We start from the raw sequence: 21,444 nt of genomic DNA, 5'->3' as shown, positions 1-21,444 counted from the left end.
ACCATGCAGCAATCTTAGGTCCAAGGTGGAATAAAATAACATAGTTTCGTTTTTCTTTGTAATAGAATTTTGGAGTTTGTGCGTGGGAGTCTTAAAGGAAAATGGAAATTTTCAATACTCTTACAGGTAATAGCAGTGAAACAACGCTTGGAACGTGATACCAGTGATCTTACCCAGAAGCTGTGCAGAGCAGAACAGGCATTATTGGCAGCTCAGGCTAAGGAAACAGATCTCACAAGAAACTTTGAGGTAACCAATGCAGAGTAGTAACAGAGTTATTATCATAAATTACCAATCTGTAAACATTAGAACTGTCTATAAGGTATCTTCAGACACTTCTTATGAATTATCTTAATAATACAAAAAGTAGGTCTTCACTAAGTTTACATACACTAATACAGCTTGTGCAATTGACTAGTGGACTGGGATTCAATATTGTAATTATATCAATCCTCTTCTAGTGCACGTTAGACTTCTTTTACCAAATGTGGGCTTTTGTTTGAAGATATTCCTGCTTTTAGTCCTGAAATAAAAATATGTAAGTGTTTGTTCAACTTTAGAAGTACATTCTACAACCATTGGTGCATACTTCTGAACTGAAAATTTTATGCAAATGCTCACTATGTTGTCTTGAAACAGCTGCATTTTTCTAAAAGGAAACAGAATCCAAGATGTTTCCACTGCTCTAAATGCTTTCCTCAAAATGAAAATAAATTCAGAAAGATCTTTGTCTGTTAATATGCAACCTCATATTCACAGGGGCAGAAATCTTTTCCTGTCTTACCTGCCTTTGTCTTTTAAGTTCCACTGTTTTGCTTATGTAGCAGAGAATCCACAATTAAAACTGTTACAGATGTGATACTATGTGAACCACTAGGTGATGGAATTTTTGATTTCTGCTTCCAGTTAAAGGAAAGAAAGCCTATGGAATCTATGAAAGAAACCTATGGAATCCATGTCAAAGATTTGTTTTATTTAAATACTCTTATCTTGCTCATTGCCTGTTGTTATGAGCAGATATAAAATCTCATATAATTTCTGCCAAAAATTCTGGCAAATTTTGTGAACAATAACATGGGTGTTTTTTTTCCCCCTCTAGATCAGCGCTAACACTGATGCAGCTTTAGTATATTGTGAAACTTTGGTTTAGGTACATTCATGCTGGTAGATTACAATGTCTGGAAATGTTCCCAGTTATTGGAACGTGGCTATTGAAGCTGTTAATTGTTAGAACGCTATTTCACATGGCTGTGGCCCAGCTGACTAGCACTCTTGTTCAATTCCCAGGCACAGTTTGAGAGTTCACATGAGCCAAGGGCCATTCCCAGCAAACAGTTTGGTTACAGCCACCTGTTTTGGAAGGTACAAGATTTTAGTGGTACAGATACGGGCTGTCCCATGCCACTTGGCCTCAGTGCTAGATAGTCCTCCTTGGCGCATGTTTATTTAGTAAATAAAGGTAACCAGTGCCTTCTAGTGGAAATGCTGATCAAAAACTCTTCTGTTTCTCGGGAGTATAACAAAAGAGAAAAGCCTCTAGTAAGCTTCTGCACAGTCTCAATGTAATTTTTCGTACTGAAAAAAGAATGGGGAAAAAAAAATCATGTAGAGCAAATATTACAGGCAAATATTACATGCCTTTTCTTGTTTTGAAATTATAAAGTGAGGTTTGATACAGAGCACTTGTTTTGTGTTTTTTTTTCCTTGGGATCTTACTGACAGAGAACATCTTAATTTGTGCAGATACTCTCTTTACTGCAAGTTCTTAATAGCGCTGTTTTTTATCTACTGATCTTTTATCCATCTTATTGGTCTGCAGCTGTGATCATGCTTTTCTTTGTATTTGTTTGTCTTGGCCAGACAATTAAACACCTGGTGACAGTGATATTGTTTTAGAACACGAGTGATACATTTGTAAAGAACCTGAATCTTGGGATGTAGCAATACTTGAAGTGATCAGTAATATCACAGTTTTCTGTCTCTCTTGACTTGCATATGATATTGTGGTGTATGTTGCAAACCTTAAGACCTGGCTTGTAGTCCTCAATCATAAATAAGAGTAATGCAAAAAAAAAAAACCAACACCACAAAAAACATGAAATTGTTTTGAAGTCCTGGAGGTTTTGTTGACTGTAGCTTTTGTTTATAGCAGTAGAAAATGAGAATGACGTTGTGATGTCTTTAGATTTTACTGTAGAGAGAGGTATAGAATCTTGCAATAGTGTTCTACCATCTTACTGGAGAATACTGTTGTTTCATGGTAGTTAATCCACTGCTGTATTCAGTCCTTATGGTGTAAGACTGATGTTGCAAAATATTGCAAACTAGATACACTTGTGGGACAGACTAGATATGTTTAGTTTAAGGACTGGTAAGCTTTGCAATCGTGGTATCTCTGTGGTATAGCAGTCATGGTATCTTAAGATATGGCTTACATTTTGATGGTGCTAGTGGACCTGCGTCTGTAATGGAAAAAATTGGTCAGTCTGTCCCTATACTGCTTACTCTTCCCACTGAAGAGTTTCTCCTGAACTATGTGTATGTTTTCTGAAGCTCAGTTTAGTTCTTTGATTTTTTTCAAGGCTTAGCTGCAGAATGGATAAATTGAGTAAAACATCATAGAAGGAGAATCATTAGCTGGAACAAAACCAAATTGATTTTATTTCTTATAGATTTGGAAAATGCAAATGGAAAGTTGTTGTCATATGCTTTGATAAATTGTAGTTTCCTGGTCTTTGCTGGATGCTGTTAATTGGGAATGTTTTGCACAGCATCAAAATAATTGGACTTCTCAGCCATTTTAATTTCTCAAACTTAGTTGTTCTTCTGTCAGTAGATCACTCCAGATTTTCTAATGAACAGTCAAGTTTAGTTCCTTTACTTGCATTTTCATACAGCACTTGGAATGCAGGATGTTTTGGTACCTGTAACTTGAGAAATTATTGTTGGGATAACTAGAAAACTTTGTTCCTTGAAAATTTTGTGACTTTTTAAACTCGGAGTAGGGAGGGCTATAAGTGCAAGGGAAGTTAACTGTTTATGACGGTGACATTTTTAATCATGTTCTGAGGATGATTTATTTATGTTGTTTCAAAAACAAGCCTACCATGCCAGCAAGCATTTAATATTTTTCATCCAGACCTTTCTGTTTCTTGAGTTTGGCTTTTGTGAATTGCTGTCCATCTGCTAGTAGTAAATGGATGAATAATAGACGACCCGTTTCCAGTTGGGCCATGCCGGTGCCATGCCATCTGTTGTCCAGCAGTACAGGATTTTGGAGAAAAAGGATTCATTTCCCTACAAGAACTTTTGTTTTGTTTCCCACATGCAATGGTATTGCACAGTTGATCATATATATTTTTTTAAACTTGATTTATTTGGAAGAAAGTACTCCTAATGGCAAAACAACCCTCTGAAAGCATAAGCATTTCTAAATAAAATGCGAGCTTTGTTTCTATGATGATGGTTTTTTTGGTTTAATGAGAAGTTGTCTCTGTGTGAGATAAGTGAAATTTAATTTGCAATTTTCTTTCTGATTTAGATGCCATTTTATAGGGTTTGTTTCCTTTGTTGCTTTAGGAAGAGCAGCCTTACTTAATCAACCCTGATTTTGTAGAGTATGCTCTATCCTGTCTACTTGAGCTATGTTATGTGGAGCTGTTTGCTGTATGTAAACATTGGGTACCCAACAATGTCAACTGGCAGCATCCCTGAGATACTGTTGACTAGTGAAGCTCTCGTTCAGTTAATGTTCTCTGGCAGTGCTTAGGAACCCAGGATCAGCTGCTGGAGAGGACTTAGTGGAATAGTTTCCTTCTGACTTAAATGAAAAAAGTTCTTTGAACTTCTTGAAAAAGTATATGAAATGTGGTCTTACTTGATATTGTTTTAGGACGTGAAGAAGGAGAAAAACCTTCTTGACGCACAGTATGAAAAAAAGCTGCGAGAAATCCACCAGCTTGAAGAAGAATTAGGAGCAGTCAAGCAGTCTCTAAAGCAGAGCCAGAACTTTGCAGAAGAGATGAAAAGTGAGTCATGTTTTCAAATTTGCATGTCCCTTGTTACTTTCTTAACAATGCATGTTTGCTGCAATACTGTAAGTTTTATTGTGAATTGAGAAAAAAGATTTCTACCACGGGGTATGATTACGATGATATTCTTAACTTTGACCAATGTGAAAATGAATTTTTTGTCTAAACACATGCAATTTCTGAAGATAAATAATTTTGAAAGTAACTGATGCGTGCTGACCTTAGCAGCAAAATGAATTTCATTCAATACATTTAAATCAGGAAACTTCTATTTTCTTATTATGCGTTTGAATTCTTTAAGGAAAATAAAAAAGAGGAAAACGTTATGTAAGCACTGATGTTTGGGTGTTCCTTGCAGTGAGTGGTCCTAATTGAGAACAAATTTTTACAGGAACTAAGTTGAAATACAAAATATACTTCCCAGTTGTTCTGATGAAAAACTATGGATTCCCACTTGCTTCTGTGCAGAATTTAAACCTTGTGTGAGATTTCAAAGAAAGACTTTTGAAGTTGATTCTTTTCTCCTGAAAATTATTCACCAAATTTATCACCTGAAAGGCAATGATGCTTCTGACTGGCAATTTGCATATTTTATCAGCTATCTGGTGGAATGTAGTGTCCTTTTCATTATTCTGTGCTATTCTCTATGCAGTGTAATAGCTATGACAATCTGAAAAACGACTGGTAACATTAAATTTTTTTTTGTCAGAAAAGGAGTAGGAGACTTACTCATGAGAAGGTCATACTGGAATGTTAAAGATATTTTTAAAAAATGGTGAAAGTGAGACACAGAAGCAACAGATAATCAATTGCCTGACAAGTATGTACTGACTAGACGGCAGCACAGACTTGTATCAGACTGCAGAACTGGAAGTGGACGATGTCTATGAGTATACAGTGTCTGATAGCCTGAAGAGATATGAATAATCTTTTTTTTCCAGTGAGGTAATATAAGAGTAATACACTGCAGTAGAATAATTAAAAACAGTAAAAGTGGTCATTTTTCAGTTACAAGACTAGCAAATTGGCCAATGGTGTCTAACAAAGTTCTGACAGTGTTCTCTGTTGCAGATAAGAATACTTCTCAGGAGGCAGAGCTGAAGTTACTAGAAGAGAAATTTATAAAGCAAGAGAACTCCCTTTCCTTGGAGAAACTGAAACTAGCTTTAGCTGACACGGAAAAGCAGCAACGTTCTACTGAAAATCTGCTCAAGGAGAAAGAAAATCATATTAAAGAACAAAACTGTAAAATAAGTAAAATGGAGGAAGAGTTGGAAGCTTTGCAGAGACTCCTTGAATTCAAGCAGAGAGAATGTGAAGAATTAAAAAAAGAAACAAATGCTTTTTCTCAATGGAGAAATGAAAATGATCACGTTATAAATAAACTGAAGTTGGAAAAGGAAGATATGCTGATTCATATAAGGGACTTGGAGAGCTCCCTCCAAAGCCAGCAAATTGAAAATCGTGAACACAGTGAGAAATTCAAAATAATGGAAACTGAAAGAGACAGGAAGAACATAGAAATCAAAGAGCTTAGAGACATGCTAGGATGTAAAAGTGCAGAATTAGAAGAACAGAAAAAAGTTTGTGATGAACTTCGACAAGAAGCGGAATGTTCTGATAAAAAGTACTGTAAAGACATAGAAAATATGTCCTGTAAAATATTACAGCTTACCAACCAAGTTAGTGAACTAGAAGAAAAGATACAATTAGCAGCAAGTGAAGGATTGCAAAGGGAGCAATATTATCATGAACTGCTTGGTGAATATGAAAAAATCTGCTGTCTTGTGAAAGCAAAAGATACTTCTGAAATGACAGAAGATGCAGAAGATTATTTACAAAGTGGTCAGGATGAAACTGTTCTAGGTAATAAGCAACTAGCAGCAAATAAGCCTGTTGCCAAGGGTCACGGATGTACTAGAGCTCTGCTAGGAATAGAAAAAATGAAGGATATGATGGTCTTACAGGATCAAATCTCTTTTCTTGAGATTTCCCCAGTGGCTCAAAAGCAGCTGAACTCGGATCAACAGCATCAGGACGAAGACTTACCGCAAATTGAGAGCGAAACAGAAGAAAGATTATGTGATGTAGAACAGAGGCATGAAAGCTTTATTACAGAAACTAACCAGTACATTAGTAACTTGCAAGCAGATATTTCAGCGCATCAGAAATCTATTAGAAAAACAGTTGCTATTATTGAGAAAAAGGATATGCAACTGCAGTCTCTGAGAGAAAGACTGGAAAACCAACAAACAGAGCTTCAGGATTTAAAGACCAGTAATAAATTCCTTGAAGATTCAGTAAGACAGCTGAAGCTCATGTCTGAGATGTGGGGTTCAGAGAAGAAGGACATGTCTTCAGTGATTTGTTCATATAGCAAAGAAATTGAGGAACTTACTGGAGAAAATGCAACCCTTAAGGATTTAAGCAGAGATTTAGAACAAAACCAAATAACTTTACTGGAAGCAAATAGAAATATTTCTAATAGTTTAAAGGAAAAAGAAGAAATAATTTCTGAAATGTCCAGAAAGCATAAGGAGGAAAAACAATGTATGGAAGCAAGAACTGAAGAAATCTCAAGAGAGCTGAAGGTTTTGCAAGCACAGTATAAACTAGTGGAAGAAGAAAATGTAAATGTGATGAGCATTCTGAGAGAACAGACTGTTGTATTTGAGGAAAAGAAAGCAGAATTAGAACAAGAAGAAAAATTGGTACTTAACGAAAATAAATATATATTACATAAGCTAATAGCCTCTGAAGAAATAAAAAAGAATCTGATTCAAGAACTTCAGCAACTGCAGTCAGGTTTTTCTGACGTTGAACGTGTGCCCTCACCTGAGCTTGACTGTTTAAAACAGGGAATGTCAAATGTCAAAGCAACACAAAATGGAATTCAAGAGCAACATGGTACTGTTTGTATCCAAGGCAGGGAACAATTGGTGAAGGAACTGGAAACAAAAAGTGAACCTCTAGCATATGACTTCAGTTGTGAAAGGAAGGTTTGTTCAGACCAGTTGAGGAAGATCATGGAAGAAAAGGATACAGAGTTGAATAAATACCAACTTAATCTTGAGCTTCTTCACATGGACTTGGAGGACAGGGAGGTCTCCCTGGAGAACTACAGGTTAGAAGTGATGCAACTAAAGACTGATTTAAAAAAGATGGAAACAGAACTTGAGAAAAGTGTGAGAGAGAAAGAGACACTGCAGCAAGAACTGCTGTCTGTTAAAGAATTGAAAGCTTCATATTCTCAGCTTAGATTGCTAAGTGAAGATAGCCAGTTGGAGGATAATGATGATGATGTTTCTCACAATTGTGGCAAAAGAGGAATGGATGAGTTTGTCTTGTCATCCTCTTTGCAGGTAATAACAAACAAACTGAGTGAACTGGAGAAAATCTGTGAGAGATTGCAGAATGAGAATACAGCATTTGCTTCTCCATTTAAAGATTCAAAAACTGATGGCATCAGAGATATTAATAAAATGGCAGAGGAGAAGGAGAATATTATCAATACAAATTTGAGAACTGAGAAAGCTGCTTTTCAAGATGAACTTTTGGATCAGAGTGATAACAGTGATTTGAGAATGGATTGTGGCAATAAGGAAATATCATTCAGATTTAAAGAACACAGTACTGGATCCAGTTCTGACTATGAAGACTTAAAATTGTCCAGTGAGGAAGTTAAAATTTACTTTGCGGAAATAAAGGACAAGTTTTTCTCTTTCCAGAATGAGCATATGAAATTATATGAACAGCACTGTAGTATGGTATCAAAGATAATGGAGCTACAATCTTGTATTAAAATACTGAGGGCAGAAAATTCTGCATTGTCAGCAAGTATGAGCAGTGTTCATTTAGATTCTCTGAGAATTCTACTGTCTTCTAGCCAAAATGACACACAGTCTAAATTAGATGAAACTAAGTCTACAGACTCTTTACTGGATGTTACTTTCTCAGAAGTAAGTAAGGTTGATAATTCTTGTAATGCTGGTGTGTGCAAATGGACAGACGAAATTAATCAGTTGAAAAATTCTGTAGAAGGAATGTCAGAAGATGCAGCTAAAGTTTTGATTGAAGATGATCATAGCGGCCACATATTGGACTCTGTTAAAGAGCTCAGGAGTAGTACTCCTAGTAAATATAATCCTGAGGGCAGAATCAAAGAACTTGAAATGCTATGTCAGATATATGAGAAGGTCATCAAGGTGCTTCAAAATCAACTTCATATTCAAGAGAATATGAAAACTGAGGAAATACAAGAGATGAAAAATATCATGCTTTCTGAGAGAAGAGAAATAGACAAACTACAAAATCTGTCTGATAAGAAAGAATGGCAGCAGAAACTGAATTACCTGACTACAGAGATGGAGTGCAAATTGGCAGAAGAAGGAAAAACTAAGAATCTGTCTTTTGACCTTAAAACAGCAAGTCCCCAACTACAAGTCCTTAATTCAGGTTCTCTCTCACTGCCATGCACTGATACTGAAAATGTAAGTAATTAGAAAGCTTTTTGCAAACCTTGATTTGTGGTAAAGCCAAAAATGAAATATGTTTAGTTTTATCCACAGAGGTGGTACTGTTTAGAGAAAGTAGAACAATAATCTGTATCTTCAATTTTTGTTATGCATCACAGGCAATCATAGAAACAACTAAGTCAGCAGCTCTTGTCTGTTAGCATTGTGTAATACATTGTGCTCCTTTCTTGCTCTTCAAGTCTATGTCAGAGTGGATTCTGCAGTGCTAGCTGATGCAAGGGTGCTGTATGCATCTGCACCATGTTTGCGAGTGTAGGTCTTTTCTGATTTAATACATCCTGTTGAAGATGCCTGTACTTCCCATGTTCTTTTGTGGGACCATATCAAGCGAAGTAGGACTACTTTCACACCTCTAATTCCCTTTAATAACCTCAGCAGTCAACCAGAACTAGCTGGTAGCAGAACAGTTATTTTCAATTCAGCTTCAATTCTTTCAAAATATGTAAAAGAATGAGAATTTTGGAAGTCAGTGCTGTCATTTCTTTCAGCACTGTAGATGGCATGAAACCAATGAGCTAGATTTTACTGCTCTTTCTAAAGAGTCTTGTGTGTGGCAGAACATTCAGAATGGAGGAGAACCACTTCAATTTGAGCACACAACTGTATTCTACTAATTCACCATAAAAGTAGGTCTAAAGAGTACATTTCCTGCTTGGGAGAATTCCAGTTTTGGCTGTTAAGTCCTGTACAAATATCCTCCAGCAACTAGCCAATGCAGGCCTGGAACTGATAGTTTAACACTACTCCCACAGAGCATTTTGAAGATTTCCATTTTGGCCAGCTGCACAACACTGAGTAACTCTTCCTTATGAAAAAATAAAATCTTTCAGTTGTATGTGTTGCTCACGAGTAGCAGTTAAAGTATCCACACTGATACACAGACACCTGAAGAAAGAGATACAGTTCTTCACCCTACACATCTGGAGCTCTTTCAAGATTGAGTACCTAGTATACAGATCATTCAAGTTCTCCCTTCTGTCACAATTCCTTCTTCAAGCTCTCAGTTTTCAGTGTCAGTCATCTTTCTTTTTCAAATGAGACTGAGATAGCACCAAATGTAAATCCATCTCTGGTAACTGAGAGAAGGGATTCTTTGATTTGGGGCTTGTCCCTCTTAAAGATTCTCTGGTGTCTAATAGATGGTGAACGTGAAACAATTCTCCCATTAGTGATACTAATTTTTACTGTGTCACCTGGATATCTGTTTTCCTAAAATATCAAGGAATATGACGTCTTTGCATATAGTTCTTCATTAAACTTGAGTGAAATTTCTTCCTCAATATCACTAAAACTTTTCAGCCAAAGGTATGTGTTTTCAAAAGTGTAAATTTGTAAATTCTTTCCATAAGAAAGCAGATTCTCAATTTTTTGTGGTTTAAGAACATTTTTAAGACTCACTTTCCCTTTTTTTTGTTTATATTCATACATTTTATTTTTTTAAAATACGATTCCTTAACTTTGCAGACCACTCAGAAAAAAAACAATACTCTTTATCAACTGGGAGTGCCTGTTGGAAACCCAGCACTGAGAAAAAATAAACCAAAACTAATCCCCGTGGAGAAAACGGCTGTAGGAGAGACAGCTGTGCATGAAAATACTACTGAGACCACAGAATCAAAATTAGTAGAAGCTTTTTCTAACAAGTTTCACAGAGGAGAAGAATGTAGAAATATGTCAGGTAAAAATACCAGCTCTTCACATCATGATAGCGCACTGTCATTTTCTAATAGCAGTATATTTTTAAGTTCAGAGGATTTCTTTGAAAATGAAATAAGCACTGAAACTCACCAGAAAGAGATAAAACAAAAAACTATTGAAGATCCAAAGCTGATCTATGCTCCAGAAGGCCATAAAAATGTTGATTTTCTCATGGAAGTCAAGGAATTAAACTCACAGGTGGACTTTCAGAATGCACAGTTAACTCTGGAGAACTCAACTTTGATTGAATTGGAAGAAACTGCTGTAGAAAAGGAAGAAAACAGTGGCATAAAGGAAAAACTGGAATCAGCTTCTGTCAGTAAACAGCAATTATCTTGTGGAGTAGTGTCTTTAGGAAAAGAACCTGAGAAAATAAGTGCTAAGCATAATGTAAATAAAACTGTTTTGTCTAATACAACTGACACACTGGATGATATTGAATTGACCAAGGGAAACTGCCATGATCTATTTCTTGGAGCTGAAATTGAACAGAGGCAGACAAAATCTGAGCAAGTTAATATGGAGACGCATGCCTTGTTTGTGGAGGGTAATGCTGAAATTCTTCAGGCAAAGTGTCAGCAGTTAGAAAGGGACAGGGAAATTAACCTGCAAACTATTCCTTCAAGCCTTCAAGAGCAGCTCGTTTCAGTCACAGCTGAAAGAAATCATATTGGTCAAGAACAGAGTGTTTTGTCGGAAAATAAAAAAGAATTAGGTCAAGAGTATCAGAAGCTACAAGAGAAATTAAAAGAGTTAGAAACAAATAAGGAGGATTCTGCCAAAACGATTAGAAGATTAGAGAGAGAAGTAAAGATACAAACAAATCTGCTTGAGACTGCAAAGTCTGATACAGATCAGCTATCAGGCGAAAAAGATCACCTTCTACAAAACTTGCAAAGTTTAGAAAAGGATGCCTTGTCTTTCAGGTTGGAAGAAGAAAAACTCCAAAACCAAGTGGCAGATTTGAACAAGGAGAAAGAGGTGCTTATGAGAGAATCTGAAATGATGCAGAGTAAACTGAGTGCATTGGAAATTGAAAATTCAAAGCTTTCCAGATATTTGGACGGCTTGATAACAGAAAAACGTGAACTTGCTGCTAGACTGAACTCAGCGCAGAAAGAAGTAAATCAAATGCGAGAAGGAATGGAGAAGCTGAAAATAAAAATTGAATCTGATGAGAGAAAAAAACGCCACATTGCTGAAAAGCTGAAAGAGAATGAACGGAAATCTGATGCTCTTTTGGATAAAGTAGAGAGGCTTGAAAGAGAATTGGAGATGTCGGAGGAAAATCTAGAAGATGCAGTTGTTCAACTGGAGACTGCAAAGGCAGAGGCAGAGACATTTATAACAGAGAAGGAAGAGATGGCTGAGAAGTTGAAATGTCTTCAGTCACAAATCGATGATCTCACCTCACAAAAAGAGTGTTTGGCTAAAGATTCAAAAGAGAAGCAAGAAAGGATCCTTGAACTGGAGTCTTCAAATCTGACTACAGCAAAACTTTTAGAAGAAAAAGAGGAAGAAAAGATGCAAATCAAGGATGAGTTTGAAAATGCTGTGTTATTGTTGAAAAGTGAGCTCAAAGGTATGAGTGAGAAATTAGAGTTTTCTTCCAAGGAGGAAGAATTTGCTAGAGCAAAAGAGCAAGTCTTGATTAATCAGGTGGCTTGTCTTGAGCAAGATAAAACAATGCTGTTACAGGAGTGTCAGGAATTAAAAAATGAAAATATAAAGTTGGATCACACAAGGGAACTACTTGCTCAAGAAGTTGTGGAATATAAACAGAAGCTGGAAGAAAAGATGCAGGAAAATCATGCGTTTCAACAGCAGATAAAAGAAACAGAGGAACTGTCTTCACAGTTGACACGCATGGAACATGAGCATGAATGCTGGCACCAGGAAAAACAAAAGCTGCAGAATTTAATTGTTGAGTTGAATCTGAAGGCACAACCTTTTTCTGATGATGGAACCTTTCCGGATATCCTGAATATTCTAAAAGTGGCCTATAATGACCTTGAGAAGGAGCTGGAATCTACACTTTGTGAGAAGACTGCTTTATGTAAAAAGGTAATACCATTTCCAGGAGGGTTGAGTTCCCTTTTAAAGAATGAGGGTAGAGTGTCCTCTGGGCTTACCACTTCCTTAATAAATTGTATCTTAAAATAACTTTAACCTCAGACTTTTACAGTAAGCAGGCTATTTTTGAAATTATTTTCTCACTGCAATCGCATGTTTGCGCTGTAGTTAGAGCTGGAAAGCAGGATGATGTTTTGTGTGCAGTGAATGAAAAGATTTTCTTTAAAGTAGACATAGAAGTTCAAGTAATCAAATAATGCAGGGTATTTTCCTTTTTCCTGTAGAAGAAAATGAGGAAAGGCAAATATTGGGTGAATGAGTTTTTGTATTAAGAATAAGTACTTGAAGAGCTCAACAAAAAGTGAAACACCAGTTGGACAAATGCTGTGTCAGAATGGCATTAGCCTGTTGTAATCTGTGCTTGGAGTTGGGCCAGTTAGGGGAGTAAATTAACCCATCTTTAGAACTGCTTATATTTATGCAAGAATATTCTTTGGAGATCATAATACTTAATAAAAATAATGATGGAAAATTTAATTTCAGGTAAATGAGCAGACTGAAAATTGTATCAAGCTGGAAGTCAAGCTAAGTGATGCTGAACAGGCGATTTCCAAATTACAGGAAGAATTTACTATGGAGAGGAAGAAGCTTGCTGAACAAATACAACTCCTTCAAGAACATTCAGAACAGAACAAAGTTAGTTACTGCATGTGTAGTATATCTGTGTTCAAGGCCAGACTTACTATCATTAAGAATACACGGAGGTTGGACAAGGGACTCTGCTAATGACCTATTATTTCAGGTTCTTGCTTCCAAGTTCCTGAATATGTAATTTTCTGTTCTGAGATGGAATGATGATTAGTTAAATCTTTTTCCCCCTTTCTTTCTGATGAAGAAATTGAACTGTTTTCTTCATGTAAATGCCACAGTTGGCTGCCTGAGAATCTTCTGCTGCCAAGAATTCTTCTCTACTGCAGGCATTCAGTCATTAGGCTGCGATTGTTAGATTAAAAATTGTCACATTTCTCAAGCTTGTTTTAAAGAACAAATTATTTTCAAGGAAAAGTCGAGGAAGAAACAGATTATGCACATTTAAGATGTTCCTATTTAGTACTCAGATTGTTTTTTACCATGGCAATGACTGTAAGTCTTGTTTATTTGTGAACAATATTACATGTTTAAGTGAGCTTAAGTGACCTTTTGACCTACTAATGATATTGACAAAATTTTATAATCAAGGACTTAGTTCTGTTCTGGCACTGACGATTTTGGGTGAAAGAAGAACTGAGATTTCTGCAACTTTCAGAAACCTTGCATGGAAATAAACTTTCCTTTTGGGCAGGTATCCAAAAAGTACTGTCATGAAAGTGAATCAACATGAAAATACGTAGAAAGCTTTGTTAACTTTGATAGGGTGGGAGATGACCCTTAATCTCTCAAGTCACTCTTGGAGGAGCAATCTTAAGTTTATGTCTTATGCAGAGGTTAAGCTTTGGTTTTGGTGCTTAATTTAATGGTGTTAGCAAACTTACACTTAGTGTACCTACCCCTCAGGTTGTAGTTTTTATTTGGTGAAGACTTTCCTTTGCATTCTGTCTCGCCTCTTTGTGCTCAGGGTTTTCTCTTCTTTGGTTACAGTGTTTAGCCACCATAAAATTTGTCTTACTAAGTTGTCGTTGGAAGTTTCAGATATAAAGTCAAATAGTTTAACAGGTTAAATGATCCTCCAGTGATAAGATTCTAAACACTAATAATGTGCTTTTACTGTTTTTAGATTGACTTGCATTTAGTTGTGTCAGAAAAACATGAACTGACAAAGAGTTTGGGGGCAGTTCAGAAAGAACTACAAGAAAAAGAAAATATAATGAAAAGAGAAATATCAAAATACCAAGACAAACTACTTCAAACAGAGAAAGAGCATCAGAATGCTTTGAAGGAAGCAAACAGAAAGGTAAATGAGAAAATGGGAAGATAGATGCTATGAGTTTTTAATTAAAATTTTTAATTAAATCATAGGTTTTTTTACAAAATTTTCCTGATTGTATTGCAAAAGGAACTATGGTAACAGTATTTCCAAACTCTATATATGCTCACCTCAGAACTCATTCAGTATTAATTTTACTTTTTGTTTCATATAGAAAACAGTAAAAGGTGATTTTTACCTCAAAATTCAGTAACTGTTAAGTGTGTGTATACATACATGTAACTTAGCTGAGACTATACACTTGAAGAAGGGAGAACAGCGTTTTAGTCTGGGAAAGAGTTGTTTTGGTAGGTATGGTGAGGAAAAGTTAAGCACTGGAGACTATAGTGACAGATTTGTTGGAAATGCAGTAGATTTAGCCATGTTGTATACAAAGAGCCACTTTGCAAGAGACACTTATGTCTAAGCCCTATATAAGGACTTTCGAACTGCAGACTTCTTAAAGGAGAGACGTATACAAAATGTATTTATACTTGACACAAATTAGCCTTCCAGTTTTAAACTCCTCAAAACCTACCAAACAAACTTGCTATGAAATTCCTGTTGGCAATAATATGCTCTTAAGTGTATCTTCAAAATATAACTGGATGTCCTTTTTAGCAGCATGGTAATTAGGCGTGTTTTTTTCCTCTAGAATGAAATACAAATTGAGGCCTGTCAAGAAAAGGTGAATTCATTAGAATGCTTCATCAGCTCACAAAAATTGGAGATTGAGCATTTGAACTCAACTAAAGAAGAATTAAATAATTCTCTTAAAGAAGCTAATCAGACCTTAGGAGAGCTCCTAAAACTTAAGGTAAGAAACTATATACAGGCACCTGACTACATGAGACCAAAGGTACAGTGCACTTTAGGAAATGTGGGACTGGAGCCACTGCTGTAGAGCTTTGGTTTGACTTTGATACAACCTTTGTTTCTCTAATGAGAACACAAGGCATGGAGAAAATATCGTTACTATTGATCTACATTAGAAAAATTGAGTTATGCATACTACAACCAAGAGAACCTACAATTGGTTTGTGATGCTAAACACAACAGTCTGTTGTTTACCTTAAAAATTTCAACTGGTTATAGCATTGTCAGAATACAGTCAAAGTGACTTTGCAGTGCATCTGTTTTCTGTTTGTGGATGGTGTTGAGGATATGATGTTCTGTTTTAAGCATTAGTCTTTGATTCTTGAGGGTTTATCAATTCTCATTAAAATTATTAGGAGCTCTATTTACAGTGCACATCTGATAATTTGGTAACAGTTGTGTTTGGTTGGCTTTCTAGTAGCACAGGTGAAGTTTAACTGTCTGTGTAACTGGATGTCTGTTTATTAGTTTCCTCTGCATGTTTCTCATCTTCTTTTTTTTTGCCTTGCTTCTGCCTGTGATTGATTGCTGGTTCCAAATTCCTGCTTCTACTTCTGAAATGAGATTCTCTCTCAAGAAGGCTTTTGAAGATTCATAATTGATTTGGTGTCCTTGCAATTAAGTGTTGAATTGCAACACAGTCACCTTGCTCGAAATTTCTTTATTCCCTCCACTGTAGTGTTGATTGTTAATTAATCTGTTTAACACCAACAGTGTGATGATTTAATACTGCAGGATATGTACCAGTGACAAAAAGTAGTACCCATGGCACTGTAACTGCATGATGCAAAGCTGCCAGCTGTGCTTACTGTGTGGTGCCAGACCAGATGAGAAAGGAGCAGCACAGGAGAGTGGAAGATGATGGAAAGGAAGATCTGATGCTGTTCAGAGTAGTATATCTGAAAGACAGAGTGCAGACCAGGCCTGTGTTATCTTGCCTCTGGTCAATGAGATACACTAGGGACAAAAAAGACCAACTAGGAGAATACTGTTAACTTTAGCGTTTAGAATATTGGTTTGAAATATATCACCTGGAATGCAGTGCTTTATTATGCGAGGTCACTGAGGTGATATTAGGTGGAGAGTTTTCTGCAGAGTTAATCTCATATATGTATCTGTCCAGAAGAGTACTTCCCAGTTTCTTGTGATAAAAGAGCTGCTATAATGCAGGCTGTACAGAAACATGCAAGCAAATCTATGTTACGACCACAGCCTATAACTAATAGCAGGTAACACAAGGTTAATAGTGTAATGTTTAAACAGAAGAATTATGTTTCTGGTGCAGTAACTATTTTTTTTTTTATTTGTAGGCTGACAATATTAACACTATAGTTCAACTAAACAAGGAAAAAGAATTTGTCCAGAGCGAAGTGCAGCTGTGGATTAAATCCTGTAAGCAGATGGAACAGGAAAAGGAAGTGCTGCAGAAACAACTAGCTGACTGTGAAGAACTACTAAAGAAGAAAGATCTAAGTGTATCAGAAAAAGAAGGTAATTAAAGCTAGATGTACTTAATGCTTGTATAGTCATTTGTTAGTTTGCAAATCTTTTTCCCTAAAGCACCAATTTGCATATGCAGCACGAATATAGAGCATGATTTTTAAACTTAAATTTAAAAGTTGTGTTCTGAATTTACAAAAGGACAGAAAAAATGTTTGCCTATGCACTGATCAAGGTTTCTTTTGGAATTTTGTGTTTATTTTCTGTTCAGCAAATACTCTACTGTGCATAAAATCTGACTGATTTTGTTACATGTTGTCACATTTTTTTTGTGGTTGTACTGTTGTAGAGCATGTGTAATTAGAAGATGTGGGACAATTGTATTACGCATCCTTGTGTGTGCATTTTTTAAAAAGCTTCAATTATATAAACAAAGACACTTTACTTTGAAAGGTACTGATGAGAATGCCATTACAGAAGAAATTAAGTTAGAACTGGAAGAATTACAGGAAGCTGTGGAAGTGAAAACCAGAGAGGCAAATGAGAACTTGGAGAAATACTGCTCTCTAATTGTTAAATACTATAAACTTGAGGAAGCAAATGAGATGCTAAAAATGCAAGTCACTTTGTTGAATGGTCAGCTGAAACAGCGAACAAGTGATGCTGTCAGCAGCTCTTTGCTGAATTCAGGTAACTCATCAACAGTAAGCAGTCAGTCTGACAAAGAGATGAGATGGAATGAAGATACTACTAAGCCTTCTACTAAAAGACAGAGATGTGAAGACACCAGGAAGGACAACGGAGAACCAAGATCTCCTTTGCCAGAGACTAGCTCAAAAAAAAAGAGGAAGGAGGATATATGTCAAAACTTGGAGAATCAGGAGAACTCAGACTATGAGCCAGACGGGCTTCCAGAAGTAGTTAAAAGAGGTATTTAAAACTTTTTTTTTAATGAAGACAAATATTCTCTGAGCATGATGGGTGTTTTTTTTCCTCTTTTGTTTGGCTGAACTAGTTTTACTCTGGGTAAGAAGGTGACAGTGCTAAACATTTTTGGCGGCACTGGTGGAAGATGAAAGTAGTCAATGGGAGTTGTGACAGTTTAATGCCAACTTAGCATCTGTGGAACTCTGTTGTTAGACCATTGTAATACATTTACATTCGTTTTATAAATGACAATTTAATTATAGAGTTTAACTGATCCTGGCAGTTGCAATTTTGTGCTCTGTGGTGATACACGTGTTAGACGATAAATGTTATATATATTAGCAGCAGCAAAGTTTTGTGGGAACATGGCTTGCTCTAGTCAGGCGCTGGAATGGGCTGCCAGGCACTGGAATGGGCTGCCCGGGGAGGTGGTGGAGTCACCGACCCTGGTGGTGTTCAAGAAACGTTTGGAAGTTGTGTTGAGGGACATGGGTTTAATGAGAACTATTGGTGATGGGTGGATGGTTGGACTGGGTGATCCTGTGGGTCTTTTCCAACCTTGATGATTGTATGATTTAAAAATGTTCTTTGAAGTAATTGAAACTTACAGAGGAATAGATGTAGAGTGAATCTAATCTTAAAAGGCCGCAAGGCGGGAATCCTAGAATACTGTGCTGGGATAGAGTCAAGTTTGTTCCCTTTGTAGCCTTTTAGCTTCTTTTCTATTACTCTTTTCTATTCAAAGAGGTGGTTGATAGCTGCATGGGGTTTGCCTGGCAGGCACTTGGTTGTGGGGCTGTGGGTTGCTGCTGCCCAATGCTGGGCATGGCAGGTTCCACCTGCCCAAGTCAGAACTGTTTCCAGCTCTCAGCAGCGGTACCTTAGCAACTTCATGAGGGTTCTGTTTCATTCTACTATTAACAGGATAGAATTAGGTGACCTGATATTCCATGTAGCAGTTTGCTAAAGCAAAAAGTATCTGAGAAGAATAAGGAAGAAGAAGAACAGGAAAAAGTGTAGGTTATTTAGCCGTATTTAATAGAAACTGTTTGTATTCCAGGTTTTGCTGATATCCCCACTGAAAGGGTTAGCCCTTATATTTTACGTAGAACCACCCTAAATCTATGGACCAGTCCTCATCTGGCTTCCCAAAGTGAGAACTTGCCCATACCTACACAACATGTACAAACAGGAAGATGGGATCATCTTGGTGAGCACTCCTACTCAACACCTGGTGGCAGCAAATCACAAAAGGTAATTTTTAAACTGTGTGTCTGTGCATGAAAGCCACGGGGAAAGACAATGTTTTCGCTATGCGTATTCATCTTACTCAAATCACTTTGAGTATATATAATTACTTAAATTTCTCAGCAGTAAAGTGAAGGTGAGATCATAAATACTGATTCACTAAAACAGAGAGGTCTAGACCACACTAGCAACCTGCAAATTGTTCCCATGATGTAATCCGTGACTTCATAGGGAAATCTACTTGGAAATGTAAATGAAATACAGATATATTTTTGATTTCTTTTGTTTACTGTTAAAGAACAGATAATTTTTGTACTACAGTTTTTTAGGTTTCAGAAAAAAGTGAACAGCATAACCTCTGCCAGTGAGAGTTGAGGATTAAATTTCTCTGCTAACTTTTCTTGAAATTCCACTTTCTAAAAAGTTATAAAATAACTACAGATATTTGAGAGTGTGTTAAGCATGTAAATAGAGAACACTTAGATGATAAGAAGCTAATTTAATATTAGAGATTACCAGAGTTTGAGGTTACCAAAATAAATAATACTGAGTTATGAAAGATGATTTCATTAGTGAAAGAAAAGGTTTAGTAAAGTTTAAATTAACATAAAGTGTTTTCAGTAACATGGCACACTGCTACATGTTTCAAAGCATATCAGAATAACGCATTCTTTCTAAGCTGATGCAAATGCTTTGCAGATTACAGAAAATGTTCCAGCTTCAGAATAGAAGTAAATCTTTTGTTGTCTGATATTTCCTCCATAACCACACTATCTTAAAACTGAGCAACCAGAATTTGAGAGTACATATATGTTGATACTTATTTTACCTGTGACACCTGCATAAACTTCTTCTGATTTGCCACATTTGTAAATAAATAAATAAATAAAATAAAAAAAATTCTCATGGCAATCGGGAGTCTGCCATATGCCATACAACTGAATATGAAGTCATAAAGTATGACTATTATTTGTTGTATTTAAAAAAGAAAGCAATTATTTTTTTTGTTAGTGTGTTGGCAAGACACCAGAAGAAAGTGAAGGCAAGAGCCCCAGAGATGGATGGTGGGGTTTTGAGCAACCTCTGCTAGGGAAAGATGTCCCATACAAAGGGAGTTGGACTAAATGGTCTTCGTAGTTCCTTCCAACCCAAAGTATTCCATTCTATAGATTATATTAGTGGATGTATAGGCTTTGAGCCTATGAGAATGATCAGTCAGATGAGAACCGCAATTTGTTTTGAGCTGTAGCAATAGGAAATCCATATTGTATTGTGAGACTGGATCTGTGGCATTTATTCATGTTTTTTCAGTGTCAGTTATCCTACTCATCAAAACTTGCTGCTACTTACAAGCATTGCCTGGATGGAGGTCTCTTATTATTGTTTCTTGAAGTGATCCCAATAAATTTATTATTTACTTACAATCACTTATGTATGTTTTCCTATAAGTGCAGAAACAGATGGAGGGTGTTTGTTGGAGGAAAAAAAAAAAAAAGCAAACACAAAAATGAAACAACTCAGTAGTACAAAAAGAAAGGAAATCACAGCTCCAAGAACTTACATACTAATCACCTGCCAGCACTGCATAAGTCTGTTGTAGGCTCTCACTGACCACAGTCAAGGTTACAGCAAATAAGAAGCAATCAGTAATAATCTGATTTTATCTTGTGTGAGGGAATTATTTCCCAGCCATTATTTCCTCCTCTTTGCTGAAGCGCTTTTTTTCCAAATTCCCACCAGTTAGTCTTTTGCTCTGAGACTTCTGACCTACTGCAGAAAGCTAACAGTTTACCATTACCAGTAAAACAGAGCATTTCTGTTTGTGTTACAGATAAATGATGAACAGCAGTCCCAAGCAAGAACAGCTTTTTCACCAATGAAATCTTCTACAAGGTCACCTCTTTGGCCATATAAGCAATCCACAAATATTGTCTCTGACAACATTAGGGAGACTCATATGATTCACAGAGGCAAAGATTCCCAAAATGAACAAGCACTACCCAAGCAAGATCAACAACAAGAAAATTGTAAGGTGCAGTAAATCTGTAAATTGCAGCTTCAGCACAACTGATCATTGAAAAACAATTTTTCAAGTATTTCAAATAAGTGCCAGAACTATATGGGGGCAACATGCTTTTTTTTTCTGATCACATGGCTAACAATATCCTTCAGATCTTGTTCTTGAATATGTGCTAATAGTTGTGGAGTCATAATGGAACACCGAACTAAAAGTTGTGGAATGATTATGAAAGAGCAGATCGTCTGTAGAGTTTTCTGTAAATAATTCTATATAAACTTGTAAAAAAAAAAAAAAATTAAACCACTAAAGCAAAAAACAGACTACGTGATGCCTTGTAATTCATTGTTGCTGTTCATCCTGTGTACAGAAGGGTGATTTACAAATGGAAATTAAGATCACTTGAGCATCTCTAAAACTATTAGATTCCAGGAAAAATGAGGCAAACGCTGTTTTATGTTTCAAAGTGAGGCAGTGATTTCATTTCTAACTGCAAATACATACATAACCAGATAGAAGCTGAATCCATTACACAGTGGTTTTCGTATAACTTCTTCCATGTGGAAAAACTGTGAAGAGACCTGGTCCAAACAAATCCAGAAAGGATTGTTGATTTTTCCTTGATATTAACTATCA

At 36.3% G+C, this 21,444-nt stretch overlaps 1 protein-coding gene across 5 annotated transcripts in view; it reads left to right on the top strand.

Annotated features, from left to right (window-relative positions):
• Positions 1-21,131, top strand: part of CENPF (centromere protein F) — a 34,645-nt gene extending 13,514 nt beyond the window's left edge. For 4 of the 5 annotated variants that reach the window (XM_040696728.2, XM_015283614.4, XM_040696729.2 and 1 more), the window contains exons 10-20: positions 127-249; positions 3,893-4,028; positions 5,103-8,521; positions 10,031-12,328; positions 12,881-13,033; positions 14,112-14,288; positions 14,956-15,117; positions 16,487-16,667; positions 17,070-17,546; positions 18,604-18,797; positions 20,623-21,131. In XM_040696728.2, coding sequence (XP_040552662.1) covers positions 127-249; positions 3,893-4,028; positions 5,103-8,521; positions 10,031-12,328; positions 12,881-13,033; positions 14,112-14,288; positions 14,956-15,117; positions 16,487-16,667; positions 17,070-17,546; positions 18,604-18,797; positions 20,623-20,832 — 7,530 coding nt within the window. In that variant the 3' untranslated portion in view covers positions 20,833-21,131. The remainder of the gene's footprint in view (positions 1-126; positions 250-3,892; positions 4,029-5,102; positions 8,522-10,030; positions 12,329-12,880; positions 13,034-14,111; positions 14,289-14,955; positions 15,118-16,486; positions 16,668-17,069; positions 17,547-18,603; positions 18,798-20,622) is intronic. The other variant, NM_001397991.1, reaches the window with a different exon arrangement.
• The last annotated feature ends 313 nt before the right edge of the window (positions 21,132-21,444 follow it).

The sequence above is a fragment of the Gallus gallus genome, chromosome 3 (assembly GCF_016699485.2).
Source record: "Gallus gallus isolate bGalGal1 chromosome 3, bGalGal1.mat.broiler.GRCg7b, whole genome shotgun sequence".
In the NCBI taxonomy this organism is placed as follows: domain Eukaryota; kingdom Metazoa; phylum Chordata; class Aves; order Galliformes; family Phasianidae; genus Gallus; species Gallus gallus.
This window is presented reverse-complemented; position numbering and strand designations above follow the sequence as displayed.